The sequence below is a fragment of the Sinocyclocheilus anshuiensis genome, unplaced genomic scaffold, assembly GCF_001515605.1.
Source record: "Sinocyclocheilus anshuiensis isolate Anshui unplaced genomic scaffold, SAMN03320099.WGS_v1.1 scaffold399, whole genome shotgun sequence".
In the NCBI taxonomy this organism is placed as follows: domain Eukaryota; kingdom Metazoa; phylum Chordata; class Actinopteri; order Cypriniformes; family Cyprinidae; genus Sinocyclocheilus; species Sinocyclocheilus anshuiensis.
In genome coordinates, this window is record NW_015552570.1 from 665,210 (window position 1) to 689,563 (window position 24,354).

At 37.9% G+C, this 24,354-nt stretch overlaps 1 protein-coding gene across 1 annotated transcript; it reads right to left on the minus strand.

Annotated features, from left to right (window-relative positions):
* Window positions 1-1,804: 1,804 nt before the first annotated feature.
* LOC107665021 (PR domain zinc finger protein 12-like) lies at window positions 1,805-5,395 on the minus strand. Its single transcript, XM_016455748.1, has 5 exons — window positions 5,058-5,395; window positions 3,238-3,428; window positions 2,971-3,126; window positions 2,483-2,597; window positions 1,805-2,347 (listed from the first exon to the last, which is right to left on the minus strand). Exons 1-5 carry the CDS (start codon window positions 5,275-5,277, stop codon window positions 1,923-1,925), a joined length of 1,107 nt encoding a protein of 368 aa, XP_016311234.1. The 5' UTR covers window positions 5,278-5,395; the 3' UTR covers window positions 1,805-1,922.
* Window positions 5,396-24,354: the final 18,959 nt, after the last annotated feature.

Consider the following 24,354-nt stretch of genomic DNA (forward strand, 5'->3'; position numbering starts at 1 on the left):
GACTGAGCTTCTTGTCTTCCCGGCCACTCCAAATCTACAGCATTACTTCACCGTCCAGTTAGGTTCATCAACAATTACTCCATCAAGTTCGGTCAGAAATCTTGGTGTAATCTTTGATGACCAGCTGACTTTCAAAGACCACATTGCAAAAACTGCTAGATGTTGCAGGTTTGCATTGCACAACATCAGAAAGATCAGGCCCTTCCTAGCAGAGCATGCTGCACAACTTCTTGTCCAGGCCCTTGTCATTTCTAGGCTGGACTACTGCATTACTTTTCTGGCTGGACTTCTATCATGCACAGTCAAACCTTTACAAATGATTCAGAATGCAGCGGCACGAATGGACTTTAACGAGCCCAAAAGAGCCCACGTCACACCTCTCTTTATCTCCCTGCACTGGCTGCCAGTTACGGCTCGCATTAAGTTCAAGACACTGATGCTTGCATATAGAACAGCCTCAGGCTCATCACCCGCCTACTTCCACTCACTCTTACGAATCTACATCCCCTCCAGAAGTCTGAGATCCACTAGTGAGCGACGCCTCATGGTACCATCACAGAGAGGCTCAAAATCACTTTCCAGAACATTCTCGTTCACCATTCCTGGCTGGTGGAACGATCACAAAGAGGCACAAAATCACTTTCCAGAACATTTTCGTTTACCGTTCCTGGCTGGTGGAATGGAACTCTTTCTCTGTCTAGCTTGTACTTATTTGAACAATGCTTGAAACTTGGTATGACGAGCACTTCCTGTGTCTATTTGCCTCTTTAAGATGAATCGCTTGATGTATTCCCCAATTGTAAGTCGCTTTGGATAAAAGTGTCTGCTAAATGAATAAATGTAAATGTAAGATGTTGAAGAGCGCTCACTGAGGGTTCTCAGAGAAAAACGAGAAAAGACATCTTGGATATTTTGTACCATTAACTGTACAAAATATGATCAATAAGTTCAACATGTTTTTCCATTACTTAAACTCATCAAATAATTTAACCAATTTCAACTTTAATTTTTAAGATTCAATAAGACAACATTTTTAAAAGTGAGTTGAAATGACTTGTACAGCCAAAATGATTGTAGTTTCTAAGTTGAATTAGGTGGATATTTTTACAGCCATTTACATTTTTTGTTCTGTATTATCATAGCAAAATGAATAATTAAAAAAGTGACAAAATATGAGATTATTTGTTAATTATTTATTGAGCACACAAGTGAATACCCAACTATTTTTTATAAGCAAACATAGTATACATAATATAATAGAACCAAGTTTTGTAATAATACTTTAAGCTTTACATACATACACAGATAAAGTGACTACTCCATGTTGTTGGATGTAAATATTCAAATCATATATACATTCCTTTACATACTTTATATTGTTTATTCACAATAAACATGCTTTGAGACCCACAACTCTGATTGGGCTGCAGTGACACAAATCAGTCACTAAGTGGTGCTTGATCCCAGTGGATCCTTCATAGTGGCTAAAGCGAATGAGGTGATGTGGCTTTATCCTTAGTGGATTGGGACAAAACAATACTTTTGCATGCAAATATGAATAAAAGAAACACTGACTACCGTTCAACTTAAATGATCGTGTTTGATCAGATATAATGTGGCAGATATCCGCCAGAACAAAGAGCCATCAGTTTGTGAACAGTAGTTCTGGCAATGAATTCAACATGAACATACGAAACAGCCCTTCCATGGCCATCCTTTTCACTTCAGTGCTGTCATAACTGAGTTCTGCAGGCGTTGTTCATCATATCTGACCACTTCTTCACCTTTAAGGAACTGCGAAGGATCCGCTAAAGGTGAGAGTACTCAGGGCCAGCTTGTCATAGACATACTTCAACACATGAGCCGGCAGCACTGAAGAACAGTCTGTGAGATTGCAAACATCTAAGACGCTTCATGCCTTCTCATAGCACCATGGTGGGCATGTGATGCACCAGCGAGGCCGGGTGAGGAACCTGTGCCAGTTGAGGAGGTGGAGGAGGGGGCGAGTGGGTCTGCAGCCCCACTACAGACCCTGTGTTGGCCGGCCGGTGCCTGGCACTCTTCTGGTGCGCCCGCAGCCCTGCCAACTGGGAGTACGCGCTCTGGCAGACGTGGCACTTGTAGGGGCGCTCGCCCGTGTGGAGGCGCACGTGGTTACGGAGGGTGGAGGACTGGCTGAAGCGGCGGTTGCAGAAACGGCAGACGAAGGGCTTGTCCAGAGTGTGTATGCGCATGTGGGAGCGCAGGTTACTGCGGGAGTTGAAGCCGCGGTGGCAGATGACGCAGCGCATGCGGCTGGCGGTGGAAAGCGAGGTAGTGGAGGAGGTGTCGCACAGGTGGAAATCATCTGTGGGGAGAGGAGAGCACTCGGTCAGCGGACTTCAAACACATGCTAATGGAGTTTTAACTAAGGCTATTTTAGCACTATGATAAAGATCAGCCTGAAGCCCACCCAAAGCCCTGAAGTGACTGAATTACTCACCAATTTTTTTATTCTTCTGTTGTTCATCCTCTATGCCAGGGACTCCAGGGATACCCAGGAAAGTGCTGAGGGAATTTCCATACCACACAAGCAGTTCTTGATCTGGAGGTATTGTCTGTTAATGAAAAAAAAGATATAAATGTAAATACTTTAATATTTCTAAAATGTTTACATTTTAAACTAAAATCAAAGATTATTTACTCAAGTAAATAGATAATAAATAAATAATAGATATATAATACCAGATATTAAATAGAAATAATAGGTAAATTAACTACCTAAATGATAAATGTATATCTATCTATCTATCTGTCTATCTATCTATCTATCTATCTATCATCTTTTAATTTTAGTTGAATGAATAGATGTTAAATAACAATGATGGAATAATATTTTTAAAGTGCAAGTACTTCGACGTATGACAATTCTAAACATAAAAAATATATAAATATCAAATTATGAAAAAAGGTAGGCTGTATGAAACGAACCTCTACTGCTGTGTAAAATATACTGCTTCCGATCTGCACGACCTCCAGGTTCTGTTCTTGCTCGTTGCGCGCGCATTTGATGTAAGTCATCCAGCTGCGATGATCCTCTTGGCTGGCATCGATGAAATAGCGCACCGTGCCATCTTCATTAAAAACCTGAGAACAACAAAAACGCTTGACATGAATCTCTGGCCTGGCATGATAATTTGGGAGGATAAACTTCAAAAAATGAGCCCGTGCATGCGACACCTGTTGAACGTTGCTTACCTCCCACATGAGATTGTTGTTCTTGAAGAGATCCACATGCTCGGGTGAAATGACCCTGCCTGTGAAGGGACCCATCTCGGTGCCAGCTTTTATCCAGGTCTTGGAGAAGATGCCAAGTCCTTCTCCAGGGATTGAGCTCTGCGCAATGATGACTTCACTTGGCAGCACTAAACTGGAGAGTTTCTGGACCTCTGGAGATAGAAAGCAGCAAATAAAGTATAAAGTTAATTTGGAGCATTTAGTTTAAATATCTAATAAAAACCAGGAAACAAATACATTTAAACAAAAACACTTGAATTGCAATAACGCAACCTGTTTGCAAGCGCATTTAAAGCAAAAGAAAAAAATTAGTTACAGTGCATAAAATCTTTTATATTGTAAAACTATTATATTTTATTCTAGGCCAATATAAAGCAACGCGCAATGTGTCCATCAGTAAGACTTTAAATGCGGCTTTCAGGCGAGACACAAATAAATGTCAAACGCTTCTTTACGTTTAAGAATTCAGCAATTTTCTACGCTTTGTGAAATGTGACGAGGCTATATATTCATAGGCAAGAAATAGCTTATTCCGTATTCATTATCCTTTCAGAAACGTTGTAGCACTAAATGTGCGCTGAAAGAAACGAGAACTTTCTTTAAACGGCCCTGGAATTTCTGAAAAAACGCAGAAAAGGAGATTAGCTGCTTGACATGGTATGAATAGCGATAGAATCAGCTTTCACGGCATATTACCAGCGGGACGGAAAACTTTAAATGCGCCTGAGCGGAGAGAAAAGTGTCAAAGCGGGGGTGTGGAGACTGTCCCGAGCTGATGAATGACGGGCCTTTCTCTGTCTAACGTCCTGGCTTCACTGGCAACTTTCTCAGTTCAAGCACGACGTTACCTCATGATTTTAATAGCCTTATTTAAATAGGTTTCCCTGGACTGTAGGCTGTGCAAAGCTTAAATCCCGATTTTATGATAGCCTATAGCCTAATGCATTTAGAATAATTATGATTTATTCGCATATATTCACCTTAGAAACCATGTGCTAATTATTTAATTACGTTTAAAGGGTTTACCTTTTTTAAAAAGTAATTTCTAATCTTTCTGCTGAAGTCCGTCTCGCGCAACCCAAATTGTCTTTCGGCCCCACTAACACATTAAGCATTAACTGTCAACAGTAAAATCATTATTAGCTTGCAATATGTAAATAATTTATTGAAAAGTAGTAATACAAATGAAAGTAGGCTACTTATGTTTTGTCAATATACGACCCCCTGAACTTGAGCAACTGTTGCCATTTCCTCAGGTGAAGGCGCAAGCGGCTATTTGCGCAATCTGACTTTTATCTAACTTTTGTGGTTATTAAAATGTTTAAAAATGCCGTTGAGATGTATACTGTAAAAAAAGAACAATTACTTTTAAGACCCCCAATTCGCATCCTGCATGCCAGACTTAAATCCTGCATGTATTTTTACCTGTACAGTCTCTGAATAAGCTTATTTGTACTGCATTATTTTAATCCATTTCCCCCCTTTTTAATCATCATATAAGCCACTAAATTAAGAAACTGTCTTTTACATTATTTTAAAATAGACTTTTACATATATTGTACTTTTTTCTCTTTAATGTGCCTATTTCAAGCACTTTTAATGATCATTAATTGTATTTTAAATATGCAATACACACAAAACTTGCCTTGCCTCTACAGTAAGCAATTTCACATCAGATCTAATTTGCAATAAGAATAAATAAATACTATAGCAAACACATATATTCAAAACTTTCCCTTCCATCCGTAATCAACGAATGACGTGAAATCTTGCGGACTCACCTCCGGAGAAAGACTGCGCCAGGACCTCGGCGGTGAAGGCAGTTTTGGGGCTGACAGTGCTGGTCTTCTCCTCGAACAGGTGTTCGCCCAGGACGTTCCTCCAGCGGCCGTACAGGAAACTGTGCAGGATGTCTGATGTGATGATGTCGGACAGGGCCAGAGTCTGCTGCTTAAATCCAGCCTTCAGAACCAGAGCATCTGCAGGCAACACTGAACCCATGATGAAACCCTTAACTAATATCCCTGCGATAAAAACCGACAGTATCCCCCTTGCTGTTAAATCTAAAGCGAATATCTATGTTGTAAAAGGCGAATGTTATCGATGAATCAGTCTGAGGCCAATGCAATGCCATGTGCTCTCTTCTTGTTGTCGAGAGAATGTTTCGCCTTACCAAGGTCCCGGTGGGCTTTATATGCGTCAGGTCTGATCCACGGTAATTAGTTATTAATGACCCTCCCCTTGTGCTCTTTAGACTTGTTCAACCAGAGGGAAAAAAACGCCACACTCTTTATTGAGTGGCTACTCCTGACGTGGTGGGGGAAGAAGGGGGAGCGATGTGTGTGTTGATGTTCAGGATCCAACAACCGCGTTTTGGCTAAAATAACAAGCCCCATCTAAGCACCGTGAGCTCCGCTCCAGCTGTTTGCTCCTGAGAGAAGAACAGGAGCACTTCTGGCATGGAAAACCTAAAAGCAAACTTGACTCTCAGCGTGAAGACTCCGTACTAGACCCAGGTTAAAATTGGTTAGCTGATTTATCTCGTTTGTCTACGAGAAACTGACAATATCCAGTTATATCAGTAAGTGCGACTTAACGTCTGAAATAAGACAAAAATAAGGCATACGAATAGCTATCTTAATGTAGAAATTGTGTCTTACATTTTGAGCGATATATTTTCTTCCTGAGAGGAACCGAGTTTAAAAAATGTCCAAGTGTTTTCTTCATTTTGAGCCACAGCATTCATCATTAGATCAATAATTATATTCATTCATTATTCATTTATTAAAAATATCGGACAATTCATTATATGAAATTATTGCGTAATGTCCTATCTAATGCAACATGTGGCTGAACTAGCACAAGCACAAACACTAAATGTATGTTCTTTTTTATTAATGTTCAATATACAGTAATCATATCGGAATTAAATTCGCATAAACAATCTGAATAGGTTTTAATGATGTGCTTTGGAGTACGAAAATATGCAAAGCCGTCTGGGTCAAGTATATATTTTTTTCAATCTTTTTCAGGCCGAAGTAATTTAATATTCATGGATGTTAATTTAAAGTCTTTTAGTATTGTGTGAGGCGTATATGGGCTTTTTTTCTGAATAGCCCCTTGCCTTTCCCCCTCTTTCTCCAGGGTTGATGGACTGAGACAAAATGGGCAGTTTCCCCCCTTTCCAACAAGGAGGACATCTTTATTCCTTCCCCGGCTTGCGGGTTTCCTATTCAGCTCTCTTCAAAATAATGCCGGCTGAATGAAAAGTGCTGCAAATCAATCTTTCATGGTGTTTTTGAGGGCAATTTGACATCCATGCACCCTTCTTTTCTTTGAGATAAGTACAAGGGGATTGGCCGAAAAAAATCTGGACAAGGATGGGGTCTGGCGAGTGGGGAACTTCCAAAGGGAGATGCGAGGAGAGCGCCTCCCTGCTGAATTGGATTTGCACACGTACAGATTGATTTGTTTTTATCGCACTATTATTGGTTTCATAAATAAGGGCAAACGTAGCCAGCATGGGGTGAGAGATGCAGTCATGGTTTTCTCATTATAGAAAGACTGTGGGCTTTTGCAATTAATATCGTGATGGAACTGACAGATCATATCTCGAGCATTTAATAAATATAATATTATCATCGTTTGGTATAACGTGCAGTGACATTGGCATGCGACTCGAACTTTCTTATGCATGTACTGATTATTGATTTGGAGGATTTGACTGTAGAGATCAACATGCATTCCTAAAGGACAGTCGATAAGGTCAGTTTCCTCTAAGTGATTTTAAACGTATAAAGTAAAGAAAAAAAAAACTATTCGTCAGTGTGGTAGAAAAATCTTATGTAACTGACTAATGTAAGCTGCGTATCAACTGGCGACAGAGCATATAAAGCATGCGATGACAATTAACAGACGGCAAATCAATATTCTATGAAATAATCAGATGCAAAGGACGGCGTGGAAATAATTGTGAGTTCAATAACAGGGTGATAAAGAAACTTGCTGCTGCGCGTAATGCCTTTTGCATTCATGGGCTTCGTCTGTCCCGCGCGTCTCGGTTGCACAAAGCTGCAAGCTGTTCCGCGGTGCTTTTATCACAACAGAAAGGAGACAAAAATCCCACAATAATGGAGATTTGCAAATGTTTTTCTATTGATTTCACTCAATGAACACTGGATTTTTAGGGCAAGGAATAAGAGAGGACTTGGGCTGGAAAGCTGAATTGGGAGCGTGGAGGAGAGAAATGGTTTTTATATGGCTGGATAAAATTTAATTAGCGTAGTACAGCCCTTGAAGGACAATAGAGGACTCAATATGTACCCAATCTGAATCTCATTGGGGATCCAGACCGCAGAAAGTCAAAAGAATTGGAGAAAGAAAAGCAAGCTTTGAGAAAGGAAAGGAGCGAGGCAGACGGCAGGTGACTGGCACGCGTAAAAACAAGAGGGACACTTTTGGCACACGGCTGATTATTTGAAAGAGAGAGAAGACAAAACAAAAATGGAGGTTTCTTCAGGTTTGGCCCACTTAGACCAGCTGAGACTAGGGAGTGAATAGAGCACAGAGACCAGAGGGGGACTGGAAAGCAAACAGAAAACGCGAACAAGCCGAGTCACATCACACAAGTGCTTATGGGAATGTGCCCAAACGGTGGAAGAAAACCGTGGCCAAGAGCAGATATCACGCAAGTATTATGTATATTCATCGTCTGTGTTCCTACAGTGCAAATCAAAGCTCTTATTGAGCGATGGATATTGCAGGAGCACGTGCGCAATTTCCATGGAGAGATTTAAGGGAGCAAAGCATCTGGCTCGCTGCCGCTAATGTGGATTGACACTTGGATGAAGAGGAAAATGTTTGTGTTTTATCAAAGACATTATTAAACGCCTGTTTTGAGTCCAGAACTGTGGCGTACTAATTATGCTGCTGGTTTTTTGGTCATCGAAATGGCTTAATATTTCAAATAGCGACAATATAATGATTTCATTTGTCACTAAAACTAATACAAAGAAAATACAAGCACTACCTGTTTCATAGTCCCATAAATAGAGTATTGACAAATGTCTGTGTGACTGCACAAGCACTGGCATGCAACGAAGAAGTGTTTTAACGCGTCTCCTCAAATTGCATTTGGAATTGAGAGAGTGCGCTGCCAATATTATTTTTTCCTTTCACTTTGAGTTGACATTATGTTATAGACTAGCGTGAAACTTGCGTCAGGTTTTATCACCCAGTTAATCGTTTGGTGTTTATAATTTGGAATTAACTAGACACACATGACGTTAATGACAACATTTAAACTAACATCGACACAATTTAAATATGTAATACACATGTTTCAAATGAATAAACATTCAAAACTAAACATTAATACAGTTTGTTAAAATAGTTTACATTTTTTTTCCACATAGGTCATATAAACTGGAAGAGAGGAAATTAAATCATGCCGATTAAAAGAGTTCCACAGGTGACAGGCAGATGGCAGAAATGCTACTTTTATTATTATTATTTTTTATTTGTGAAATTACAAGATTACTCTTATTATTAATTATTACAGTGCATTTTCAGGCGAGCAGAAGAAACCCGAAGCTCTTCTTTGTGTCTTAAGAATCCTTGATCTAAAGATTACTTTGTAGTTGCAAGCACATGCTGTATGTACATGGATGACTAATTTTATTCTTTTACAGAGAATAGCCTACATTTAAGACAAATCCAGGTGAAATAAATTCTTACATTTTTCACAGAGACACATGCCAATTGAAAACCAATAAGGCTGATGTAATGGCTTTTCACTAATTAATACTAAAAGCCTATAGGCATCTTCCAAATATCTCCTTGATATTTTTATTCATGATACAGTGTACCTGTACAGCTTCATTGATCATCCAATCAGTATGCTCTGAATGCTCAGACAATGATTTGCCGTTAATGATGGCAGTTTCTTTCAGCTTTAGTAACTGTATTATTTGTTGACTCATCTCTAGGAGTTCAATACAGATTGATTATTCTATAAAGTGTCTGTGAACTGCAGAATGAAGTGTTGTATGGAAGCATTATCTTTTCTCTAAAGTAGATTACAAAATATAAACAATCAATGAAGTGTGGATTCTTCCGAGTAGATTTTAAAAGCTTATCAGTAATGGGAATAAAGAACGGAATGATCTGAAAAGGACCAGAATTTGCTTACAGCTGCTGACAGAGTCGGTGGGAGATAGAGACAGGTCTCCCGGTGGGTGGAGACCACAATATGCACCAGCAGCGCATTTGGCAAATCAGTGCGACACAGTTTAGTGAGAACGATCCCAGTAGCAACCAGCAAAGCCCTTTTTTTTTTTTGGTTATAGAGCAACAAACCTGTTGAAAATGCCAGAAGATTTGTTGACAATCAGCTTACTGCTCGATTTTAATTTATACCATTAAGTATGATTTTTATCGTGATTAATTTGATTATCTGTCTTTTAATTAATTATACCTGTAGCTCTGCTGTTTTTAAGGTCTGAATAATAAGGTATTTCAGATGGAATTATGAGACTCAAGAACAACATTCTTACACTTGTTTTCCTTTAAAAGAAGCTTTGATTTGTAACAGTCTAACAAGCAGCACAACAGTGTATTTGTGATCAGATGTGCCACTCAAAAATTACGATTGTTTCCTTCCAGTTTTCATTGCCAATTATGAATTCAGTTCTAATGAATTAATTGTTGTTAATACAGCAAAACCTTTATATGTTAATTTTAACAGAATCAAGGTTTAGTTTACTCGAATAATGAAAATTCTGTTATCATTTACTCCAAACCTGTTTCACTTTCTTTCTTCTGTGGAACACAAAGAATATATTTTTAAGAATGTTGGAACCTTTTTATTGTATGAACAAAAAAAGCCTTTTAAAAAAACATTTTGTTTTTTTTCTTTTATGTTCCACAGAAGAAAGAAAATCATGCATTTATGAAATGACAAAATGATGACAGAATTTAAATTTTTGGGTGAACTGTCCCTTTAAGAATTATCCACATACATAATAATATATTGGGTAAGAAAGGGGCCCCAAACATTATTAATAGACATAAAGCACCCGTCTATTGTTCTCAATTCACAGAGACCCATTTGATACATTGTACAGCAACCTGTTACACTTACAAAACTCAAGGTGAGAGTACAAGGATAAGCAGCAGTAAAGACCGAACATATCCGAAACGTGAAGATGTGATGATGGCAATAAAACACGACCCACATCATTCTTGCAGATAAGTGATGGCAACAGCAGGCAATTTCCTTTGAGAGATAAGTGCATTAAAAGAAAAGGTAAATGCTTGTAAAAAGTAAATACGGCTTTAACCGATGCCTGCATTTACATAATTCACCTATCATTTTGCAAAAAGGGAGAAAAAGACATACCCCACTCGGGCATTGTAGTTATTAGAGTGATCTTGACATTTCGCTGGGAGAAATGTCGCTGCATCAAATGATCTCAAAACAAAAGACCTCTTAGTCCACACAATAGTTCACTTACGGCTTTTCCTAAAGTTTTTTTTTCTCCCCGCACACGTCAATTTTGTGACTAATGCATTTAAGAATTAAGACTGAATAAGGTGGATAGAGGTCTATTATGGTCAGAAAAAAGCAAAAAAGTAAAAGCAAAAACCTCTTCTCCCACTAGAGCCTAAATTTTTAATCAGTGGTTATCTATCTAAAGGTCAGAGAAATAAATGCAGGCTCATCAGTATTTACCCTTCCACTTAAGAAGATATTTCCTGAAATAATCCATCTGCTTTTATTACAGTGTGGCACCACTCTCCCTACTTTCACTATTCAATTAAGGGACACCTTCTGGGTCATTACCCAATAATTACTCATTTGCTACTGATGCCAAATGTGCTTTTGGCAATGGGCTCTGTGTGTCTATTACTGCAGAGCGTGTACAGTACAGCTGCCCCGGCAATTCCCATGCTGACACCCTCATAACGCCGCCTTTCTCTCAGCTTCCTGTCTCAAACTTTTCAAATGGCCACTTAGCGCTCATGCATAGGACATCAATTTTAAGTTGTTGTCATCTGATGTGTAATTACTGGTAAAGACTTGATGGCTGACATCATCCGTCTGACCGCAGATGTGGGAGAAGGCGATGCGTCACACACAATGGGCTAGGTGCATGCTTGCTTATACAGTATGTACACTCTCAGAAAAAGGCGGGTATCACAGTGATAGCGTAGAGGAACCATTTGGGTTCCACACAGAACATTTAAGTGAGTAGCTCTTACAACAGCCACATTTTAATAGTGTGATTTTGTAATTCAAAGAACATTTATTCACTATACTCTTAAAAATGGTTCTTAACTGACATTCATGTCTCCATGAGGAACATTTACCATCCATAGAACCTGGAAATAGATACTGATACTGGAAAAAGGTTCTTTAGATTATTAAAATGTTCTTCACACTAAGAAAACGTCTCAGGTTACTTATGTAACCATGGTTCCCTGAGTAGGGAACGAGACACTGCGTCCTCTAGGGGTCGCTATGGCGCCTATTTATACTATAGTCGCACCGGTAGTGACGTCATGGCTGTCACCGGCCAACGAGTTGGTGTTTTTTCAATGTATGCTTCAGACACGGCCCCTAGAGGATGCAGTTCGAAGTTCCCATGAAAGGGAAACACGGTTCTTTTAAGGTTCTTTTCACTAAAGGGTCATTGGGGAACCTAAAATGGTTCTTCAGTGGCATCGCTGTGAAAACCTCCTTTTGGAAAGCCAATTTTTAAGAGTGTACAAACAAACTTTTGTGTAATGGAAAGATTTCATGGATGTTAAAGGTTCTTCATGGAACTATCGATGCTTTGTTGTCTTCTATGAGTAGTCAATTATTTATTTAAACCATATACTTTTTGGTTTTGATTTTACTTTATTTTCACATATCAAAACTTCTTAGATCATGATTCATTAAGATCTTTAATTTGATCTTATAATTAAGATCAAAGATGAATTTCCATAAAAGCGTGAACACTATATGGCACTGTCAAGCTCTGTTAATTAGGCATCCTGACCAGAGGTGCCTTTTCCAAAAGCATCATTACCAACATAGTTTTATGATCTGGTGTTTCCTGAAAAAAATAGTTTCAATAAACATTTACAAACACCATCACAAAGTTACTTAGTTGTAACTACAGTACAGCCAGTTACAGAAACCTAGTTACTTGTTAGTTTCCAGTGTCCTGTCCCCTATACATGCAGAAGATGAATAATAAAATAGGAATAAAAATCATAGTAAAACTACTAATATAATATAATGTAATGTAATAGGTAACACTTTAGTATAGAGACCAATTCTCACTATTAACTAGCATGCCTATTATTAACATATTGGTTTTAGTGCTTATAAAGCACATATTCTGCATGACCATATTCTACATTCCTAATCCCACCCAATACCTAAACTTAACAACTGCCTTACAAACTAGTAATATTTAGTATATATACTAATAGTTTAAAGTAAATAAAAAGTAAATAGTTTAGTAAATAATAGTTTATTGAGGCAAAAGTCATAGTTAAAGAGTTAGTTCACCCAAAAATGAAAATTAGCCCATGTTTTACTCACCCTCAAAGCATCCTAGTATCATATACTATTGTATATGACTTTCTTCTTTCAGACGAATCCAATCTTCCTGGCTCTTCCAAGCTTTAGAATGGGAGTAGGTGGGTGTTTTTGTTCAACAGTCCAAAAGTAGTCAAATAAAGCACGCATCTATAATTAAATGTGCCTCACACGGCTCCGGGGGGTGAATAAAGGCCTCCTGTAGTGCATCGATGCATTTTTATTTGACTACTTTTGGACTGTTGAACAAAAACACTCGCCGACTCCCATTCTAAAGCTTGGAAGAGCACAGAACTTTTTTTATATAACTCCGATTGGATTCATATACATATACAGTCATATATACCTATAGGATGCTTTGGCTAATTTTCATTTTTGGGTGAACTAACCCTTTAATGGTTTGTTAATAGCGAGAATTGGACCTTAAAATAAAGTGTGACCATATAATATAAAATGAAATGAAATTCCATCACTGATCCCAGAAAAAACGATAAATAAATAAATAAATAAATAATGCAGAGCATAATAAAGCACACACAAAAATACTGCTCCAAAAGTAAACCTGGACTTAAAATGTCTATATGGTTTAGAAAAAAAATTCTTCCAGATTGGATCTCACGTGTTGTTCCCATATGATTCATAGGTACATGCATTAAGAAATCACGCCACAACATCTGACAGCTAATGTTCTATGGTAATTTTAAAAAATCCAATGTAAATACTACATACTTATTATAGCCATTACAATAACTGGGTCATAGCTAACTAACCTCGAACCTACTCCTAAATCCTTAACCGATGCAGTTAACTTATACTACATTACTTTCTTGGGTAAGTACACTGTAGGTACACTGTAAGTACATAATACTGTAAAATAAAGAGTAACCAATTTGTCTTAAAACAATTATGGTAAATGTACCATATGTGCATTCCATATACTTAATTCTTAACAGAGTCAGTCACTTTTGCATTATTACTGACGTAGTTGTTGTTTGGAGAAACAGACATTGCTTACATCATTGTACTGGAAGCGCACAGGGGAGTGTTTGAGAAACCTGTCTGAAATAATAACTTTTTCACAATTTCGTTTGAAAAATGACACTTGTCCAAATGTTAAAAAAAAAGCTAATTTCCAAATCCAAATGAATTTGGAACATAACTTATTTACCTATGTTCATTTATAAAAAAGAGTCACTAGCGCATCCTCTTGGCATTCATTGGCATGTATTGCTTCATTCTACAAATTGCTGCCGGTTGTTATGCAAAGGTGAATATAAAAAGAGCGTTGAGTGTTCCTGTTCCAACACGGCCTGATAAAAGGCCTGTGACTCCTCTTGACATTTTCCACTAACATCCATGAAAATCAGAGACAAAAACAGACAGTGGTCCCAGCCTGGAGGAGAAAGAGCATTTCAGGAACACCAGCAGCGTATACCATGACCTGTGTGCGGGGGTTGCATTTCAACAACAAGCAAAACAGAACCGATTCAGCAGGGGTTATAAAGGGAAAAATCCAAGAGTGCCCCCCACACACACCCCTTTTTCAGCTTGGCAGATTGTGCGTATTCATGAATCGGTTTCCCCTTTCTGTGAAAAGTCCCTCAAAGACCAGACAGCACCCTCTTCAACGGGCCAGGCTCGAGAAGAGTCGGCCAGAGATGTCCGAACATCAATTACATGTTTGTTCACTTTTGGGTGACACACAGTTGACCCGGGGTGAACTTACACTGAAAGGGCTGTAAAAAAAGCCTCCTCCTCCTGTTGGCCTTCTCCCAGTGCCAATAGACTACCCTCGGGCCATTAACCCATTGTCAACCAAATGCAACTTCTGCATTAATGAAGCCATTATGAGGTCTACAGTCAGAGAATGAGAGAAATAAAGACACCGACTATTCAATTCATAGAGTGGGCCTTGGCAAGAGGACATAATAAGAGACTCTCAATGAAGCAGGTTAGGGGTGCCACAAGAAAAGGGAGGCTGGGCGGACAGCTGCGTGAAGGAATGTCAAATGGCTAAGTCGCAAAATCGGCCCGTTCACGAGGATTCAGCTATGTGCAAAAGCGATGCGTTTCAAGGATTTGGTAGAGGTGCATTTTATGCAAAAGTGCATTTTAGCAGTTCATGACTTTCCTGGGAATCGAACCCGTGCACGACCATGGCGTTGTTAGCGCAACGCGCTACCAGTTGAGCTACAGGAGCAAAAGAAAACTAGTAGGTTTAGTAGCGCTGGCTGTGTGCGGTATCGTAAAGACATTAATCACCACGGTGAAAAGATCCGCTGACAGCACCCAGACCGGCTGACTTCCAGCCATATTGGCCTGGTTCTTATGTTAATGCAAGGATGGGGCCCTCTAAAACCAGGTCTATTTGTCCCATTCACTTCCTCACAGAAGGCACTTGACATTTCTATTGCTCGCCTTTTTTTCTTAACTATCATAGCTGGAGCTGCTGCCCAGCCATCCATCCCTGCCCTCCAACACAAACACGGCCACCACCGCTCATTGCACACTCACTGCGACCAACGGCCCGTCCCTAAATGGTCAATGACTTTTAAATAGCAGGCAATAGAGTGTACGTGAATGGCAAATCAGCTAATTTGACTCTGTCATTCACTCATTCGAGTCCATCGCCTTGAAAACGGCTTTCATTTAAAGCCTGAAGCAATCTTCCAGATGATTGAGGGCTGTTATTATCAACCTCAGACAATTAATGTCACATTACTTTACATGCATTATCCCCTTCATTAAGCACTTTACGTAGGGAGCAAATGGCACTTTTAAAAAGCCATATATACATGAGCGGAGAAAAAGAGAATGAAAGTCTGAGAGAGAGAGAGTGGGAGAGAGAGAAAGAGACAAAGATACACATACACACACACACACCCATGTGTATAGTCCTCATTATGAAACTTAAAATGAATTCCTTTCCAAGATATGAACTAGGAAAATATTGAAGCTGTACAGGAAGAATTAACATCATAAAACCTTTTCAGTCTTCTCAAGCTATGCTAGAAAAGTCAATTTAATAAAATGTTACTTAGAATAGGAAAATCCTGACCTCGTATTAAAAAGCAAAAATATGTTGTACAAGTGTCTTGTACAGAACAGTTTAGAAGGTTGAACATTGAACATAATTCTCCAGTTTGTGTTTTGACGAGTGATAGGAATTCATAAGACGTCTCTATTGATCAGCTTGTCAATACATTGGGCAAATTAAGTAGCTTTTGCTTGTACTGTCTAGTCAAGCTGGTTACCCACTGTGAGAACAGAATGAGAGAAAAAGATGATGAGAGAGACCAATTTAAAAAATGATTGGACAATATCGTAAGTTAATCTAAATTTTCATCTCTCTTAAAAAACTTAATACAAAAACAAATTCTGTAGCTGTTGGGCCAAAACACCAAATTGAAAGTGTAATGATCCAGGACAGATCTGATGAAAATGGAATGAAATGGCATTTATTAATAGTGTCAATATTTTCTATAACAGACTCTCAGTTGGGCGCTCAGTGCAACAGTGGGTTCAGAATACAAGACTGACACGCCAACACCTTAATACTTATAGACTGAAGAGCTAGCTGATAATATCTTAGCCCTCCTCGTCTTTCACTTTCAAATTAACAACAGAACAATAAATGAATGAACATGCCAAAGATGCAATGTGCCAAAATGTTAACAAAATTCTTCAGCCTAAAAATGAATTCAAACGCTTCCAGGTGCCAGCAAAACAATCATAGTTATCCCACGAAGGAAGTGGCACAGCATATTTGAGTAGACTTGTTATTGAACCTCAACAAGGAGATGCAGTTAATCGAAATATAAAACATTATGTTAAAAGAATGTGTCAGAAAGAATGTGTGGCTATTTATCTCTGAAATGAATCACAGTTTGGAAAACAAGCAAAAAAATGTTGACAAAAAACTTTCAATAGAAGTCTGTGACAATGGCCTGATTGTAAGCAGATTGTTAATCGGCAGATAATAGAGTAGTCACCTATTTAACCCGGAACATCGATTTAAACTGCTCATTTTACAATTTTGACTATGTGAGAGAATAAATCTGAACAAAGCTGGCAAAAATATGTAAATAGGACTTTAGGAGAGCTTTGAGCAAAGACGCTTGCTGTTCAGGAATGCCTACAGTAGACTCTCCGAAAGGATTTTGGCTGTGTGTATAATCTCGCCTTTGAAGCCTGCCGTGTTTCCCTCGTCGTCACGTCTTGAACATTTTTGTCCTCAAACTGAGCTCAGTCTTAAGTTAATCCAGTGGATACTTCACTGAACCTTCACAGACATTATGGCATGGTTCCTCGTTCCACCCGTCCCATGGAGACTATTTACCTACAATAGGAAATAATTCAGAGCTTGGGGATCATAGATGAAAAGATCAGTGCCAGTGGACAGTGCCATCATATCACACAATAGCATATGTCACTCACGGCTAACTTAAAGCCTCTTTCCATTTCTCTTTGGATGGTTAAGATCTCTTTCTCTGTTTCTCTCAACAGGACAAGCGGTGTGAGAGTTGGCAAACTCCTGTATCAGCCAGACGCTCCATTCTCCAACTGTTTGCCATTTCAAGGTCCTTTTTTGCATTTCTGCTGAAAGGACCCCTGTGTGGCTGGGACTTAATGGATGGGCCGACAAATAAAACTCTCTGCATACCAACTGTCACTTTTTATTTTTTACTGTTTGTCTTTGAGTGCCGAGCGCACATTGCGTAAAATGTTTTTTAAGAGGATTTAAACTTTTACATTCAAAACACTGGTAAGTACTCCAGTGGAGGGCATTTTTATGCCTGCATACTTCCATTTCATGCTTTACTCAATATATTTTTTAGTCTGTAGCTCAATTGAGGCAAGGCACAAGATGTAAGAATTTGCAGGAATTTAATAAATGAAATGAATGACTTTAATAAATAAGTGAATAATTTCAAATCATTCGAACTTGTCAAAACTTGCGAATACCGGCATCTATTGTCGAGAAGCTGTATATTGTCATGCTTAACTCATTAAGTCATGCTTAACTCATATTCAAAGAAAGTATAATTCTCTGACATCCCTGAGCAGTTGAAAACACTGCTTTCCACCTGTCCGTATGTCTTACAGGTTTAATTAGCCAGAGAATGCCAGCATTCAAACCCTCCAGGTGAGTCATTACTCCAGCTAATGTGGCAATCCTTTCCTTTTCAAATAATCTGCTTTTACACTTAAGGCTTGTGACATTTCTCTCAACATATATGACTGGAAAAAGATGCCTCTATAGGCTCATATAAATGTTACAGCCTCCATTTTAAACGTATTATTATCACTAGCTAAAAATGCCAACTAATATGGATAAAAGACTCATATGCATTTTCTCAAAACTTACACAAGAAAATATCGGTAACACTTTACAATAAGGTTCCATTAGTTAATGTTAGTTAATGCATTAACTAACATGAACAAACAATCAACAATACATTTATTACAGTATTTATTATTCATTGTTAATGTTAGTCAATGAAAATACAGTCGTTCATTGTTTGTTCATGTTGATTCACAGTTAACACAGTTAACATTAATAAGCACAACTTTTGATTTATATGAAACTTTACTGTAAAAAATATGGTAGCAACATTTTACGTTTTAAATATCTGTTGTCTAACATCTAATATCTGTTTTGTACCATTATAATAAACTGACCAAAATCAGGTGGTAATGAGAAAATCAGAGCTCATCACAAGCAGCTTTTCCACAAGCTGAGAAGGTAAATACTAATATATAGAAGGTGCATGTTGTCATCACACAAACACTAAACATCATCATGGTAACACACGTGATATTGAAATAATGCAACGAACATTCATTTAACAACATTTGATGCAAAATAAAACCCTAATGTACACAAAAAACAAAAATGTTTTTTTTTTCACTATAAATTATACAATGACTTGTTCTTTTTCACTTCCAAAGAAGATAATTTTAACAGTATTTTACTGTAAATTAAATGTAATTACAGTAATATATTACGGAAACTTACTGTTAACCAATTAGCAGGTTTTTACTGTTGCATTTTACAGACTTTTACTGTTAAAAGCATGACCACACATATATATAAAATAATAAAATTATTGTGGGTAATGGGGGGCCTGGAGTCAAAAAGGTTGAGAGAACACTGGAGTAGCAGGTATATTTCAGAAAAATCCATGGACAATTCCGTGTTAAACGTATGAATCCTGAAATGTAATACACAATTAAGAAAGCAGAGCAACAATTAACTCATTATGTTATAATTTCTATTTCTGGAGGAGGGAATTCACTTTCACCTACACAATGGCCTTCTCAGCGTGTCTGACAGGTGATCCTCATGGAGGAAGCCTGACTTGCACCTTAACGGCCCGAAATCCAACCCCAAGACCGAAGTGAATGAGCTCAATGCATCTCCTCCTCTGACCCCTCAGAGTGACAGAGGTGACCCAAGACCTGCCCTGGTCACACACCTGGCCTGTAGCTCCAGATGGCACTGATTGGAGTGATAAGACAGATAAGAGATGCATTCTTACTGTAGTGGCATGTGTGTGTGTGCGAATGTGAGGGTGAGGGGAATATCGCATTACCTGCTCTTGCATGGTGATGACTTATCTACATAGTGAGAGTGAGATGTAGTAGTTAACAGAATATCTGACTGTTGGGTGCACCAGTGCTCAAAGGCAGTGATGGGAAAAAAAATTCTGGTTCCTTAATAATAATAACAATAATGTGTTATTGCCAAATAATTTATTATTATAATATACTATAATATAATATAAAATAGTATTTTTTATGCCTTTTCCACATTCTCTTTAAAGATAAAGCAATAATTGGCATAAATCTAATGCAATAATTGGCAACATATTTTACTAATCAAGATGTATAAACCTCTATACCATAAAAAATAAAATAAAACAAAGATTTTACAGGGAATGCTATTTCAGTTTATCAAACTTGCGAATACCGGCATCTATTGTCGAGAAGCTGTATATTGTCATGCTTAACTCATTAAGTCATGCTTAACTCATATTCAAAGAAAGTATAATTCTCTGACATCCCTGAGCAGTTGAAAACACTGCTTTCCACCTGTCCATATCAATGTCTTACAGGTTTAATTAGCCAGAGAATGCCAGCATTCAAACCCTCCAGGTGAGTCATTACTCCAGCTAATGTGGCAATCCTTTCCTTTTCAAATAATCTGCTTTTACACTTAAGGCTTGTGACATTTCTCTCAACATATATGACTGGAAAAAGATGCCTCTATAGGCTCATATAAATGTTACAGCCTCCATTTTAAACGTATTATTATCACTAGCTAAAAATGCCAACTAATATGGATAAAAGACTCATATGCATTTTCTCAAAACTTACACAAGAAAATATCTTCTCATATCTGTCAAAAAATAATCCAGTAGCAATGTGGTTCACAACTATAGCAGGTATCAAGACGACTTGATATGATTTCAAATAAGCTCAAACAACAAAAAATTGTTTGGCCATGTTGATAATGAAGATACATTTTTGTAGTTATTCCAAGGTTTATATAAAGTATATATATATATATGGGGGGCCTGGAGTCAAAAAGGTTGAGAGAACACTGGAGTAGCAGGTATATTTCAGAAAAATCCATGGACAATTCCGTGTTAAACGTATGAATCCTGAAATGTAATACACAATTAAGAAAGCAGAGCAACAATTAACTCATTATGTTATAATTTCTATTTCTGGAGGAGGGAATTCACTTTCACCTACACAATGGCCTTCTCAGCGTGTCTGACAGGTGATCCTCATGGAGGAAGCCTGACTTGCACCTTAACGGCCCGAAATCCAACCCCAAGACCGAAGTGAATGAGCTCAATGCATCTCCTCCTCTGACCCCTCAGAGTGACAGAGGTGACCCAAGACCTGCCCTGGTCACACACCTGGCCTGTAGCTCCAGATGGCACTGATTGGAGTGATAAGACAGATAAGAGATGCATTCTTACTGTAGTGGCATGTGTGTGTGTGCGAATGTGAGGGTGAGGGGAATATCGCATTACCTGCTCTTGCATGGTGATGACTTATCTACATAGTGAGAGTGAGATGTAGTAGTTAACAGAATATCTGACTGTTGGGTGCACCAGTGCTCAAAGGCAGTGATGGGAAAAAAAATTCTGGTTCCTTAATAATAATAACAATAATGTGTTATTGCCAAATAATTTATTATTATAATATACTATAATATAATATAAAATAGTATTTTTTATGCCTTTTCCACATTCTCTTTAAAGATAAAGCAATAATTGGCATAAATCTAATGCAATAATTGGCAACATATTTTACTAATCAAGATGTATAAACCTCTATACCATAAAAAATAAAATAAAACAAAGATTTTACAGGGAATGCTATTTCAGTTTTTCTACTTCAAAATTTCATGTTTAATTAAGTGTGTTACTTGCTGGTTCTTTGTAATAATTAAAAAAAAATTACAAGCAATTTCTGAGCAAAAATGTTTTCTAAATTTTTTTGTTTTTTTTGCAGTGTACTGGCAATATGGATTTGGCTACATGCTGCCATATGAAACATCAGTTAAATAAACTGTATATTGTATTTGTTTGACTCACTAAAATGATATTTGTATTTGAACGGATTCATTATTTTGAGAATTGCACTACACTGGTTGCACAGTTTGTTTTAGATTAACTATAGAGAACCGCTCATAAGAGTCATTCCTTCACGAGTCAGGGTACAGTGCTTGAGGTCTACATTTTTTGTTCAATAAAATTGTTCATAAATATAATTTGTGCAGAAGTGCAGCATGTTTAGTGATGTAGATTAAGTAGCAGTGTTGCAGCCCAAGAATAAGTAATGGAGGAAACTCTATCAGCATTTTTTTTTCTACATGACAAAGCACATTCTCAAATAGTCAACATGCTTTGGTTACAGTATTTATCTTGGTTCAGTTCCCAAACCTAGTCAAAGTCAAAAAATGACTTGGTGACTTATTTTCTTTAAACAAATAGAGGTTTCCAGAAAGCCGTATGAATATCGTACAAAATTAAGCATAATTTAGTAGCATGCTACTTTTTGTTATGCCAGCCCTAATTGCTAACATTATTATCAATTTTATCTCACTTTCTAGACACACTTTTGCAGGCTCCAGCTGTAAGCGGTATACTATGAATGCAATGTAAGTCTGCCAAATGCATAAATGTAAATATATTCCCCTAGCACACATCTAGTGAGCTAATTAAGGAAAACTAATTAAAAGAATAATTCACCCCAAAATTTATTTACAGGCAAACAGTTGCTGGTAGCCATTGACTTACATAGTATTTTTCCCCCTACTATGAAAGCCAGTGGCTTTCTTCAAAATATATTTTTTTGTGTTCCACAGAAGAAAGAAACTCAAACAGGTTCGGAACATCATAACCTCAACATAACACAGAAAACAAACAACTGTCATCACATATATCATCCAGTAAGATAGAGTACAAGAGAGAGAAAAAATCAAGCATTCCCTGCCTCCACCCTCCGATGTCTCAGCAGCCCGGGAGCACCTTCACCTACTGGCGAAAACGACGGTCTAAATGTTTTCATGGTTGGGCTGTTCTGCTAATTACAACGTCAGACAAGTACTTTAGGTAAATCATATCATTATCAGGCTCACATTTAAAATTCACAAGCCCCAAGATAAAATTTTTATGGGCGGGCCTCATCTCCCCTAGGCCCGATGACTAGACTACATGATAATGGCCCTGAATATTATATTGTTGACACTATATCACAATGCTATTAATATGTATTTTAATGTTATCACAACGTGTGTAATACACCGTTAAATTTTATATAATAAAGTGCTGCAGGTATGATGCAGTTTTGTAGGCCAAAACCTGGAAACGAGTAAGCATTTTGGCACTTCCAGGTTTATCGTCCTGAAGACAGTGTTTTATTTTTTTAAATGCCTGAAATATGGTCAAGATATTTTTATTCAAGCTACATCTACAACATAAAATTATCTTGAAATGATGGATGCTAACAAGTTGGCAAAAGTTGTGTTCATTTGTAAAGAATAAAAAAAGAATCATAACCTTTTGTTTATTTTCTCCAATAATCCAAAAGGCAGAGAAAAAAAATCCTGCTGGGTTTAATGGGGCCAGGTCGATGCTAGATTTTGGGTTGGTCTGCCAAAATTGCTCAGCAACACTCAGACGGAAAATAATACCAGACAAATACAAAATACTATGCAAGAGTAATTAAACAAAACAGGCAAGCAACTTCAGCATTACGTTGTCAGCCTAAAGAGGCTACCATCATCAGCTTGTGACAGTGACCTCTCCGAAGTGAGAATGAACCCTTTTAACAAAAGGATTCTCAGATAACTTGTATTGCTTTACACTAGAATTAGAAGTTAGTTTTGTAAACCTCAAATTCAGAAGAGAGCCAAACAGAAGTACCATTCAAAGATGAACTCAACAATGGCGATGCTGCGCTACAGAGTCATTTGGTAAATTATCAAATCTTCCCGAGGAAAGAAACGTCCCAAAAGCGATATTTCCTTTCAGAACAAAAACCCACATCTCACTTGCATTCACTAAGTGAAATCTGTCTTCAAAAGGCAAGAGGCCATCGGAGACAAATTGCCTTCATTCTTACTAAAGGAAAGCATTACAAAAGGAGCCAAATGAAAACAAAATTACTTGAGGTAGGTATCTGGCTGAAATGACAACACATAAAAGCTCTGTGGTAGAAAAGAAAGAAAACAGTTTCCATTCTTGTAAGAAATCGTCAATTGGATCTCCGGAGAGTACTCTTCTGTCTTATTACCTTCCCCCTTAGCTTTTATTCATCTATGTATCTGTATTTTAAATGACTCGATTACCCAGGACCCTGTGGTGAAAATTACATATGTTTCCTTTTTGGGGCTGGGGCACAGGAGACCTCGGTGTGCACAAACCCCTCCCCCGCTCACTCTTTCTGGATCGCCTTTCTTCATCGCTCTATTCTCTTCCTCCATCTGTTGCAAAATGCACAAATATCATGCAGCACAAGTCCACTGAGAAAAAAAGCACCTGGAAAGATATTTCGCCAGCTTTTAGAGTATAAAATATTGATGGTCATTATCGTGATAACAGTTCCTATCCCATCAAACCGCTCTTAAAACTTTCTGAAAATCAGAGTGTGACGTGTTCATGGTTGGCTTTGTTTGTTTTGATGTTCGCCAATTAAATAAAAGTGGACGGAAATCCTTTTACTTCCTTCAATGCTTTAGATCTGTATCTCTTATTCTGAACACTCAACCAATTCTTCTCAGACGATTAGCATCATTAGTTTTCCCATCTGTCTCTATTAATGGAAGGCTTTTCATCCTTGAACTGAAGCAGTTTTACAAGAGTCAGTCCATTTTCGAGAGAAATGGCTTTTTAGTGGAGTCCTATGTTACATCTTAGCATCAGGAGTTTGTTTGCCATAATTGGCTTACCATTGTCTCATTG